The sequence below is a fragment of the Penaeus vannamei genome, chromosome 15, assembly GCF_042767895.1.
Source record: "Penaeus vannamei isolate JL-2024 chromosome 15, ASM4276789v1, whole genome shotgun sequence".
Lineage (NCBI taxonomy): Eukaryota > Metazoa > Arthropoda > Malacostraca > Decapoda > Penaeidae > Penaeus > Penaeus vannamei.
Window position 1 is genome coordinate 5,285,949 of NC_091563.1, and position 13,303 is coordinate 5,299,251.

Sequence of the window (13,303 nt, forward strand, 5' to 3'; positions counted from 1 at the left end):
TTGTTTTCCTGAAGACAGGTAAGACCAGGTAGGCTTGTTAACTGACTTTTTTTAACTAAGTGCTTGAGAAGGCATTAGTGTATAAACAATAATAATAAAACAAAACCATAGTGGACAATGTGTATACACTCAGAACCAGTTAGTTAAATTGAAAAAAAAAAAACAAAAAAAAAAAACAAGGAGACATCTGAATTTATTTGTTCTTACACCCTGTATAGCGTATATTTGGACAGACTGCATTCATAAAATGGAGTGGAATATAATCAAATTTATGGTTTGGTAAAGTGTGTAATAACACTGTTAGGGTAGAAAAATGGAGTTGATGTTCAGCTATTTTGAAATTATTATATATTAGCATACTTTTGTTGGGTGTGTTCCAGTTTTAGATTAAAATGATTTGTATGAGGTAGGGTAAGTATACCGGAAATGAAACTCAACTGCAGGATAACTTTCCTCAAAAATAGAGTAAAAAAGGTGAAGAAGTGTAAAATTTCTATGATAACCTCAGAAGAAAAGCATGGTGTATTATTGAACAGAAAGTAGATTTATAAAAGTGGGAATGCAAAAAGTGTTTTAAAAAATATGGTGTAAATAAGAGCTTTTCTGCTGTTGGTATTCTCTGCCACTTCAAATAGTACAAAGTGACATGTTTGTTATAATGATTAAGTACCAAGCATTGGCAAATCAGTTTCAATTCTTGTTAGAGTAGATGATTTTATTTAGATAATGAATTGTGTCAAAGAGGAAACTTCAATTTGCTTTAGTTAATTTTCTGAGACATCTCCATCCAGTGTCTGTCCATATATTACCCATCGAAAATGTCTGGGATTACACTCAATGAAAGTATTGGAATGATATTTAGTTATGGGGATGAAAAGTAAAATGCTTTTATGCCGAGTATATATAATAATTAATGGTGGCAGTACAAACTCCAGTGTCTGTATTCTCTTAATTTCTCCTTTGCATACAGGATCTGGGAATAAGCTGTTAGCTTTTCCTAAATACTTTAAATAGCTTCAGTATGATTGTATCACTTGTATTCAGCTTATGCATGTTTAATGCACCTCATTTTTCAGAGTGCTGAAGGAATTATTGCCATTCACCAGATTAAATAAGTTCAAGACTTGCTGCTGTTTCCTTGGTATGTAACACAGTATTAAGGCACCAGTGTAAATTTTAGGGATTTCTTTGTTATTGCTGTGAATTCTCAAAGTTTCATTGAAATTTGTTTGAATGCTGGTATTCTCATCTGTTAAAAAGCAGATTGCTGGTTGGGCATGAGTAATTCCAAGCTGGTTGATTTCTTTCATTACCATTATTGTTGACCTACATCATAAGGTTTGTGAAAATATTTTATGACCAGTATTTTTTATCTAAATTGTCTTCAAACTTGAATTGGTGTTTTGATACTCTTAAGTATCACCCTCAGAGACAATTAATATATATCTAGGTTACTGTTCTGTATTGTACAACTTTGGGTGATGTTAATTGTCTGTGTGTATTCTCATATAGATACTGTGCACTGCTTTTCCTTAGGTTGTTTAGAAAGAGCTGTGTTTTAAGTATTCATAAAAGCAACTGTTGATAGATATTGTTTCAGATAACTTTACACATTTAAGTAAATCTAGTAAGCCTTTGAAATTAACATCTTTGTATCACATTAGCCTCCAGTTATTTAAAAGATTCAGAAGATAGTTTAGGTTGTGCAGTGGTCAGAGTATAATAAAACAAAGTGGAGGAAATATCTACTAATGAAAGCTTGTTCTGATCACACAGGTAAAACAAAGCATTTTAATAGGTATTTTATGTGGTGATTAGTATTATAATATATGTATATAAAGGGAAAAAATGTGATTGTGCTGTTGTTGCAAATTTAGGAAAAAAAATTGCCCATTTAGTGTTTATCCATATGTTTATTGTGTAGGGGATTTGGCATGAATTCTGTATCAAGCCAACCATATTTTGAGATCCTAAGCAACAATAATCTCACCATTTTGATAAGGATGATAGACAAAAGAAATGAAATCTAGTTCTAGTAAAGATGACCATGTAGCTTACAAACAGTTGCAATCTTCCATTTCATTGAGTAACATTAGTGGTATTAAAAACTGAAGATACTAGTCATAGCAGTTTAGATCTTTACAACTTTGCGTGTACATTGACTATCAACTTGTCTTTTAGATAACATGTGTTATTATTGATTATGTAGATTTTGTGATGTATAACATATATGTGCCAAACTGGATGTTATGTTGTACGTAAGACATGATTTTGCAACTGAGTAGATGGTACATCTGGGTTAGTTCTTCAATTATGACAAACATACACATCCTCTTTTTTGTTACTAGGAACATATGTCTCTCCAGCTTAGCTGATAAGGGCCTGTATGTTTCATATTACTTAGGCTTTTTATCTGCGTCCATCACTTGTTTTGGTTTAGTACATAGTACTCTAGAACACAAGCATATTCATAGTGGCCAATAAAAATTGAGCATAAACTGTATACTTTCAATTTCTCTCTTCTGTCACTATTATTTTTAAAAATTGATGCTTTTCATTTTCTCTGTAATGGCAGTTTTTTTAAAGCAACAGATAAAGTTGTCACATGCCATTCTTTGGTTTTAAGATCAGCTAATAATGATATTTACACAAAAGATGCCAACATTACCATAGCTTACTAGACACATTTTCATTGACACTGACTTGAAAAGGAAACTTAATGTAGTATATGTAAAGTTAATCTAATTTAAAAATCTTGTTTATCTACTTAATATCTTTTATTTTCATAAGTGAAACTACTTTTTTTTCAAACGTATTTCATATATGTTATTTAAGGATTTTGTAAAGGTAACACGAATATGGATTCTAACATGTACTGTATTGTGTATATTTCTCCCTAAATGTTTGTTTCATCCATATTACAAGTGTGCCCAGATCATTATCTTGTCTGAACTGATTCTTGTATGGTAACATCTTTTGGGCTAAAATAAATTGCTCAAGTAAATGGTTGCTTCTTTTTCCATTGTTTTGCTACCTTGTGGGTGCAACACAGTACAGAAAAGTTGACAAAAATAACTAAATGGCAACAGTGAAACATTTCTGAGCATGTCAGAAAAAATCACTTTATTATAGGTAGGCTCACTTTAGTGCACTTATTGAAATATGAAAAGACATTACTATTTATGACCCCAACTTAAGGCAAAAAATTCTTGGCTTACTCATATGTTTAAAAATTTAAAATTTTGTGACAAAAGAAACTGAAGTGAAAACGTTTTCAAGTTTTCACTTCTAAAATTGATGGAGACATTATTATGAGAATTGTGATGGCAATGTTCAAGATGACTTATTTGATGCCTGAAAGTGAGACCCCACAAATGATAGGGTCTCTTCTATTTGTTAGTAGAAAACTTTTCAGGTCAAAGAAAAGTAATTAGTTATCATTACTTAAAATGAAGTACAAATCAGTTTGATATCCCAATAATGCGGGGTAAAGAATTTGGCAAATGGACATGATTGTGGGATAACTGGTGGGCATCAACAGTTTTCTGCTTGCACCTGGCTCACTCAGTATTTTGCTGTCACCTAAAAGCTTGTATCCTCACACTTTTTTAAATGGTCAAAATTTTGAAGGTTTACCTTCACATTATGTGCTATTGCTCAAAGCTTTACCATAGAAATGCTGCTGATACTATCAAAGAAAAACAAGCTCCATCCAATGAGCTGATGGCGCAGGAAAGGTCATGTTTTATGCCACCCGCTACTTTATCCACAACAGCTATGACATGTAAGTATATGACACCCTTTGGGAAGGGGTTAAAGTTATGTAGCCAATTTAAAAGGCAAGATTCATGTGGAAGTATCATACACTAGAGACTGATTTTCATTATCTATATCAATAAGTAAGTCTCAAGGATAAGTTGAGGAGAAAGTAAGGACAACAGTGTAATAATACAGATGTTGATTTTATCCTGATAATATCACATGACAACAAACCTGTTATTAATGCATAGAACCTAAAACATTCCTTAATTCTTAGGCTCCCTAAGTTATGAACACCCACATACTCTGTATTATCCACAAAAAACAATGTATAGGAATCACAAGAGTTTGTGTATGTTGAAACATTCATGGGTAATATATACAGCATCTTAGTCTTGGCATGGATGTACCAAATTTCTTGTTAAACATTTGTGGAAATCAGCTCTGTAGTTTCTCTGTGTTGACCTGTCACAATGAGGTAAACTATCCCTCAAGCCAGGATGACATGTGGTTGAGCCTACTCCAACATGTTAAAGATTAAAAAGTAAAATAAATGTGCTAGACATCTAAGGTCATATAGCACTATAGGAAAGTATATTAAAGGAGGGGTGAAGGGTGATAGTTAATCTGCGTCAACTATCTAGAGTGATCTTGAAAGGTTAAAGATGGGTAAAGAAGTTGCTGTGTGAATGGACTATGGTGGGTTTCGGTAAGGGAATTAAGTAAGTTTCACTTGTGTATCAAGGAGGGAGTGCAAATAGCGGGGATGGAGGGAGGGAGAATGTACATAGTTGGAGTTGAGGGGGGTGGGTTGTGTTGGGAGGGAGTAGGAGGAAGTGTTGTTAGGGGAATATGAGGATGATGATGGGTTTTGGGAGGATGGATATCGTCATTAGTTAGAGTTGAGGGAGATGGGTTGTGTTAGGAGGGCGGAAGGGGTGTAGGTGGAATATGAGCATAAGGGGGATGGATATCAGCAGTCACTTCGAGTGTGGAGGGAGCATAAGTTATGGAATTTTGTGTCTCAAGCATATAGCTTCGAATATTTTCCATAGTTTCTGCAGTGGAGTTCATTGAAGTTTTATGAGACAAAGGTAGGAGACGAGGGGAAGAGGACACTGGTGTCTGAGGGACAAAGGCAAAGGTAGGTAGAAGTGAGTGTGCAGTAGGGGAAGAAGGGGTGGAATGTTTAGTCTGTCTGCTACGGGTAGTGCAGGGAGGGAGAGGGGACAGTGTTGGGACCGTAGTTGAGATTGGAGTGTCTGGGTTTAGAGTGGCAAAAAAATTTGACTGGGGGAGGTAGAATGTAGAAGTGGAAGTGGGGAAGTAGGTATAGGGGAAGGTGTAGGAACATGAGGTGGAGGGGGAGGGGCAGAGCAAGCGACATTACTAGAGTGGGGAGTATAAGAGAAACCCTGTCGGCATGCTTCTTGTCTGGCTTCATGTAGTGAGACCATTTTTGTAACAGAGTTGCTACCTCAGACTCAAACTTATAAGTGGGACAGCCTCTATAAAATACATTTATGGGGGCCACCGCAGTTAGCACATGTGCGTGTTTGTGCAGAACAGCTTGACCGGTTATGACCGGATTGAGCACATATGGGGCATCGGTCTGTTGAGTGGCTGTGTTTGGCAGGATGTCCAAAGCACCAACAGTTTTGACATTGACGGGGAGGAGGTTGGTATGGTTGTACAGGGAAGGATTGTCCACCAATATAGATACGAAAGGGAAGGTCATGTGTACTGAAAGTAATTTTGGCAATGTTGTTGGGTTTCCTTTGATGACCTCTAGGAGGAATGGAGTAACACTGTACTGATAGCACAACATGGTCTTTGAGCCAGCCGAGTAAGTACTCTCCACAATCTGACCAATCAATAGCCATAGGGCAGCTTGCTGGGGAGATAGAGACAGTTCCAGTACAAGTATTACGAGTTAAATGAGGTTCTGCAGGGATGGGGTTGCCAGAGAGATCAGTTAGTTTTGATAATGCTATAACTTCAGCTTCAGATCTGACAGTTACGAGACGGGAGCGATCGCGTCGGGTACAGAAAGGGACTGCCTACATGTTTTTGGAGACAATGTTGAAAGAGAAGAGTAAGGAGTTGTATGGGGATCACAAAAAATCGGTCCCATTTGGCTGGGCTAAATAGAGTATTTAAGATATTGGTCGAGTTGTGGGTGGTAAAAGGAAAGGGACGTGTGAAAGAGGAAGTATTGTTGTGATGAGGTGATTGGTGAAGAAGGCTGTGGGGGTAGAGATGAAGAAGTTGAAGAAGTTGGGAGAGTAGGAGTCTCGACTTGGGTGGATAATGCACTGGTAGGCATTGAGGAGTGGGTAGTAGTTGTAGTGTTCAGAGTCATTGTCAAAGGAGAGCCTGAGGTCGGGGAGCCGGGAGAGTTTGAATCGGTAGGGCTATTTGATGAAGGGGCAAGCCTCATTGCCTCTAATATGGGTATTACTTCTTCATTACTGGCCATGGGAACCCTTGGCTATGTTGGGGAATAAACAGTCCACCCCTCAGGGGTAAGGGCTAAACAACAAAATCGTTCCCTCAGGCTGTTCAGGACTGGCACAAAGTCAGCCTTTCATCCTTTCAGCACGGCTTTTACACCTTAAGAAGTAGATAGAAAAAGGGGTTGGAGAAGGTACGGAAATGAAAGAGCTGGAGGGAGAAAAGACCAAGCAAAATTAGTTCAAGTTGAGGGCTGAGGCCCTTGGCAGGGGAGATCCCTGCATTGGGTCTGTCTCCGTCTCCTCAGCACCACACGACAATAACGGGCAAGTGATTGGGGGAGGTCCAGCTTGTTTGGCCCTGGTTATTTTCGTTGAAAAGAATTCCTCAACAAGTAAGCTTAAAACTTTTTTTGCTTTATTATTTAGAGAATTGTTATACTGCAATTTAAACCTTAGAGAGTGGGGTAATCTTAGATTTTCTGCAATTCTAATTTTCTCTTAACCCATTTACAATGGGTATCCCATATATGAGACACCTGGAAAAATAAACATTGCAGGGCGTCCCGCCAGTGTGATGTTAGATTGGAGCTCGCATGCTGAATACGTAGCGGGCGGATTCCGGGCCAGCCTCAAGCTCCTATTTTGTAGCCCCCTGGAAACTATTATTTTCGGCTTAAAATATTCCCGCGATAGTGGGTTAAGCAGCTAACTGTGCCTACCCCAAAACCTGGTGCTAGGGGCTCCTGTTGTGAATAAATTAAGATTGAAATGCACTAAGAAGCTAATAATGGCATGGTATTACATATAATGCAAGCAGATACAGCAATTGTGCATACTATGTTTCACTGTCCTTGGTTGAGTGCGGTTACTCATATGTACATGATGCCATAAGCTCACAATCCTTCAGATTGGTTGAAATTCCCACTGCCTGCTCTACAATGTACTAGATGCATTAAGTCCTGCTCTTTCAGAACTAGTCTAAATCAAGGAGTGATGTGGGAAAAAAAAAAAATAAATAAATAAAATAAAAGGAAGTACTATCTTTCTGGAAACTTAGTAAACTAAACATTCCAGGCGTTTTATGAAAATACATATTAAACAAAAAAATTCAAGGCAACTAAAACTAGGAAATAATATTTTACTGTTTTTATTTGACTTTAAGAAAGCTTGAGTACATCTCTAGTTCATAAATGTTCTAAATGCCAGAGTGAATATAATAGTAGTAGACTTTCAATTTGCCATCCCTATCAATGTGAGATCTCTCCTTAAATCTCTAGAAATGAGAGAAATAAAAAATAGCTTGCAATCTTGTATAAAAAGACAGTACATTTTATCTACACAATATTTGGCGCAGAGACCCCCCCGTATATTTCCCCAATATTAGGTACACTTTCTTTCCATGGGAAATGTTGAGGACCACTTCCTGACCTCCCGGAAGAGCTAATCAAGCTCTCGCAGGGCCCGGAAGATGACATTGCTCTTCCTTGGTGGAAAGTTGATCCCTGGTACCTCTTGCCACTGCCAACAACTTCACCATAACATACTTCAGCTGAGGTACAGCATATTATAATACTAATAACTGCCACTATTTACTACCTTTCAAACCATTGAACATCATGGTATAGTTGGCAGCAGTAGCAGGAGGTTCCCTGGCAACCTCATGTGTAGGTTACCGGTATCTCCACATGCTTTAAGTGTCACTTAGCTGATTATGAAGCACGTCCAGTGCCCCAGGATCAATTTAAGTTGGTACATTGATTTCTACTTTATACAATCTGAAAACTCCTACAGTCTTTGTTTGGCTAGAATCCCACACAAGCAGTTACATAAAATGCACAATCTGTACATTTATAAATCATTGTACCATGAGTAGTTAAAATTTTGCACAATTTATAGTTTAAATACCCTAGCTAACAATGCAGCTTCCCATACTTGGGAGCAGGAGCAGTGCTTATATTAAAACACCAAATTATTTGTGAACACAGTAAATATCTTCTTGACAGATCATTGTGCTACCAACTTTGTACCTGATCAAAGCTCCTGGACAATATATTAAATTCTAGCACCGTGATACAAGGAGCTGATGAGATATATTAACATGAGAAATGCCCAAACATTCAGATCTATGGGCAATCAGTTTTGTTCACTGGGAACCAGGAGCCAAATTCTTGCACACACACACACACACTCCTGCCTGTTTACAATGAGGAACAGCGCGCCATCACCGACTAGAGTTAGTCTGAGGTGAGCATAAGCATGACTGCTTATGTCAGCATCTATAATAACAAATATGGATCACTAAATAAAGACATTTGTACATGAACATACAAACTAACATATCTTTGGCAATACTCAGGCTATGACTGAGATTACAAGAAATATAACTATATAACCATTTTGTGGAGGATCATGATAAAAGTGGAATGTGGGCTGTACCTCTGACTGTTACCAGTACTTGCTGCAACCCTGCTAGTGCTTGCCAGGGAAGAGCTGGCAGCCCTCTGCCGGGGGCGCTCTCTGCCACAACCCAAACCTGGCCCCGCACCCTACTGCCCGCCTCATCACGGGCATCAAACAATATCACAGTAATAATGGCAGTGTTCGCCAAAGTGAGTCCAGGCACACACGGCCTTCCCATAATTTACATTAGTTTGACTTAATATCTAAGAAGGCTGCAATGTGCCACAGCGATTCTATATAAGATGCATCAAATGCATCGCTGCTGCTTATCAGCGATGCCTCCCTGCCCAGTTTGTTACATTACCAGACAGGAACACATTTGTCGAACACTGGGTAAGCCTATGCCCTGAGATTAGTCAGGTGATTTGTATGACTCAGGGATGGATCATTACTGCAACAATGCTAGCCACTGCCTTCAGGAGACCAGGCTTGAGTGATGCTGCGGCCACGTGTTGCGGCTCTGGCCGCTACTGTGTAGAGGATGCTGTATCCAGCACCCGAGTCCAACCGAACTAAAGTAAAAAACTGGTGGGTCTTCAAAATCCAGAAGGAGAGACAAAGACACATCTCCATGCAGAGCCTCTTTAGGAATCAATCCCTTAAGTCTTTAAAAACATAACTCATTTGGAATAAGTCCAAATGTAATCCAGACAAGTTATAAAGTTAAGTGTTCCTTCTGAGCAACAAGTAAGTAAATTTGAAATAACTGCAATCACAGCTGCTCCAGAGGCTCATTCAACACAACAATCAAAAGGGACGGCAAAATATCAAATCATCAATTAAACTTCCCAAAAGCCATGCTACAGAAGTCTACAATTATAATACCTTAATGAACGCAACAGAGTGCATGTTGCCGTTGCCTGGGCGGTTCAGTGATTTTCCAATGTTTAATGATTTTGCTGAGGCTGTATTCACTACATCTCACCCAGCAACACAACTGCTACATTACATATTAGACACAAAAGTTAACAGCAGCCCAATCCTGGCAATGTGGGGCATCATAGGGATAAAACATTATTCACAAATGACCTCAGTTTCTGCATCATCTCTGTATCACATGTAACTTGAAAAAAAGGGTCTACAAAGTCCTCAGTGCTACACAGTGGAACATGGAAGTTTAAGCTCCATGCTAAAGGTTGAGATGGGGCTACATTTACTATTTAGCCCCCCCTCTTGATTGCTAATAATCACACAAAAAAGCATTAGAAACATACATGTTCTCCTCTAAATAAAGTCAGTATTATTTGGTATGATGCAGACTTCCTGACAAAAAACATCAAGATATTTGCTCAGTCAAGTCTAAGGTCAAGTATTCAGAGAAAAGTTCCAAGCCTGTGACATACCGAAACTTCAAGCTTAAAAAGAGAACCCCGCATCATAAGTGGTTCACATTTCCTTTAAGACAGCAGGTTATGGGCATTAACAACACTTAAAAAGTTTGACTGCTGCTGAAACTTTCTATGCCACTTTGTGGTCACTTGTTACTGGGTACAAGTACGGGTTACAATATAAAGCAATACACAATTCTGGGAGTGTCTTTCAAATAATGATAATATCCAGTTTCAAGCATGTTCCATTCTTTAAGACTGACCTCTTACACATGTCAGTATAGGTAAACTGCTAATTAACAAACACTTCCTGCGGTGGCAGAAATACCTTATATACTAATGAGGGTTTACACTACCCTGTCTAAACTAAAGAAAAAGCAAACACTGCACTTCCACTAATGGTACAGTCCCAGGTGTAACAAGTGTTGCACAAGGTGGCAAGGTGCCACAGATCCTGCTGCCAGGGCTCAGTTACCCCCCCACCAGTCTGTCCCTGAAGCGCCAGAGGTGTTGTAGCTATTGTAGCCTTGGCTTCCACTGAAACCTCCGTACCCTCCATAATGATTGAAGTGTGGAGCAGCTGTTGGGAGGGAAATGTAAAATATAATTAGTGCTGTTCTACACTATCTTCTGTGATTTATCTTATAGAATTTGGATTGTTATTGTTACATCATAATAAGCACTCAAAGAGAGAGTAATGTCGCAAAGAGGAGGCAAAGTCTTCACACTGCAGATTCTGGACCATGTGCAGGCAGTGAAGCACTCAGATACAATTAATAAATTAACCAATTCACCAAGAGACACCCACCTCCACCAAAGCTGTTGAATCCTCCACCTGGACGAGCAGGCCCTGCCGTGTGGGGGCCCTTGTTGCGGTCGGCCTGACGGTAATCTCGGGATCCAAAGCCTCCACCGAAGCGCTTGGCTCCTGCGCGGCCTCGTCCTCCTCCACCCCCAAAGCGTGCCTCAGAGGCAATGGCTTCTAGCCACTTGGGAAGCTCCTGTTTGGCCTCTTGTAAGAGTTCTACCAAGTCTCGTACCATGTTACGATTCTTGTCATTGAAGAAACTAGTGGCAAGGCCTGAAATGTATAATATTTTCGAGATAAGTAAATTTGGATTGAATATTCAGATTATATTATTACAGGTAATTCCAACCTAACTTCATTCCAATTTTTAAAACAAAAACAAAAGTAACCATAAGTAATATGACCTTATTTCTTCATATGTCCTGCAAGTTAACTGTAATGTATGACAAATAAAAACATCAACCTTCTTATGTGTACTCTAGCAAATGTTTCCTGAAAAACTGTCAAAAGAATGTTATATCTTTGTACTTTGATTGGGTACACTTTGAAAATATCAAGGACGTTAAACATTCCTTCTAATTGGGTAATGGCCAACTTACCAAGGTTACCCATACGACCAGTTCGACCGATACGGTGAACATATTCCTCAATGTCTGATGGCAGATCAAAATTAATGACATGCTTAACGTGTGGAATGTCCAAACCACGAGCTGCCACCTGCAGGAAAATATGAAAATCAAAAAATGTAAAAAATAACACCTACTATATTCTAAATTTCACAATTTTGATTTTCACACACACACAAAAAAAAATCTAATAATTTGTTAAAATCAGGTAGCATATATACATGATCTAAAAAGAAATGGCCTTCATTTACAGCTTTCATTATTTTACTTACAGCAGTTGCCACAAGGATGGGGCACTGGCCAGAGCGGAAGACACGAAGAGCATCCTCTCGCTCACGTTGGCTTCGGTCACCATGAATGCTTGTCACGGGGTATCCATGACGGTACAAGAACTCCTCAAGGGCATCTGCACCCTTTTTGGTCTCAACGAACACTAACGTCAGGGATTCTGTAGGAAATGGAGATATGTCTGCATTGTTCTTGTTGAGATGCTGACAAAATCAGGGTTACACACAACGAACAGATTCCTCTAGAGAAGCCGCATCGGGCTAACCAATCAGCGTGGCAACCAAAGAAGGAACCTCATCCACTGCCTGAAATCTGATCTGGTCAAGCCATGGCCAAGTCTACTCCTATTATCAGGATAGTTATTATCACGAAGTCTATCAAATAAATTTGGTGCATGATTGCCAGACAAAAGAACAAAAAAATATAGAAAATGAGTGGAGTGGAATGACTTGGCAAAATTGTACTCAGGTTTCTTTTTATCTCAAGGGGAAGTCTAATTCCTACAGCAAAAAATGCTTGTGGTTAAAAGCATATTAAAGAAGCAGTTACTTGTAAAATATTACCTTCTCTGCGAGGGGGTACACCCATGGCCATTTTATCATCTGGAATGAAACCTTTATTCATAAAATAATAAAACTACCACCTAAATGCACAAGTAAACATCATAAAAAGACTAAGGGAAAAAACACACAAGGTTCAAACAATACTGTAATGCTTTCCACTTACAAGATGAACCTCAGTTAATAGCAAAAAAAAAAAAGGGCACACCATCCAGTGGAATACCTATAGTTTCTTTAAAGATGAATTAAACTAGTAAGGGAACTGGCACAAAAAGGAACACACAACAAGCCTTACTACAGAAAAGTCTTATATAGACATGAGTTCATGTACATGTATGTGTGAGTATTCATGTTTATATTTTACACAAACATGCATACGTGTATACATAAATATATGTATACATATATATTTATATGACTATCTTATTACATATGAATTATATATGTATAAATATATATATATATATATATATATATATATATATATATATATATATATATATATATATATATATATATATATATATATGTATATATATATGTATATATATATGGATGTCTGTACATAACTATGTCTCTAAATACATGTTTTTATATATAAATATACATGTATATATGCATATATATACACATACATATATACATAGATACGTATATATACATAGATACGTATATATACATATATACATATATACATATATGTATATACACATATATATATATACATATATATATATACATATGTATATATATATATATATATATATATATATATATATATATATATATATATATATATATATATATATATATATATATATATATATATATGTATATATATGTATATATATATATGTATGTGTATATGTTGGAGAGTGTTGAGAGAGTGGAGAGTGTGTTGAGAGAGGAGGGAGGAGGGAGGAGGGAGGAGGGAGGAGGGAGGAGGGAGGAGGAGAGAGTGAGGGAGGAGGGGAGGAGGAGAGAGTGAGGGAGGAGGGAGGAGGGAGGGGGAGAGAGT

The 13,303-nt window shown here is 37.9% G+C and overlaps 2 protein-coding genes across 5 annotated transcripts in view; one reads left to right on the top strand and one right to left on the bottom strand.

Moving 5' to 3' along the window:
* The window catches only part of Rilpl (Rab interacting lysosomal protein like), a 241,400-nt gene extending 238,396 nt beyond the window's left edge, over positions 1-3,004 (top strand). For all 4 annotated transcript variants that reach the window (XM_070130385.1, XM_070130386.1, XM_070130387.1 and 1 more), the window contains one exon: positions 1-3,004. This exon is cut by the window's left edge and continues 1,772 nt beyond it. The gene's annotated coding sequence lies outside the window, so the exon portion shown is untranslated.
* A 4,342-nt stretch (positions 3,005-7,346) lies between these two features.
* The window catches only part of bel (ATP-dependent RNA helicase bel), a gene marked incomplete in the record, with an annotated part of 43,403 nt that continues 37,446 nt past the window's right edge, over positions 7,347-13,303 (bottom strand). Inside the window, 5 exon segments of the mRNA XM_070130384.1 lie at positions 7,347-10,583; positions 10,812-11,084; positions 11,411-11,528; positions 11,710-11,885; positions 12,289-12,327. Coding sequence (XP_069986485.1) covers positions 10,471-10,583; positions 10,812-11,084; positions 11,411-11,528; positions 11,710-11,885; positions 12,289-12,327 — 719 coding nt within the window.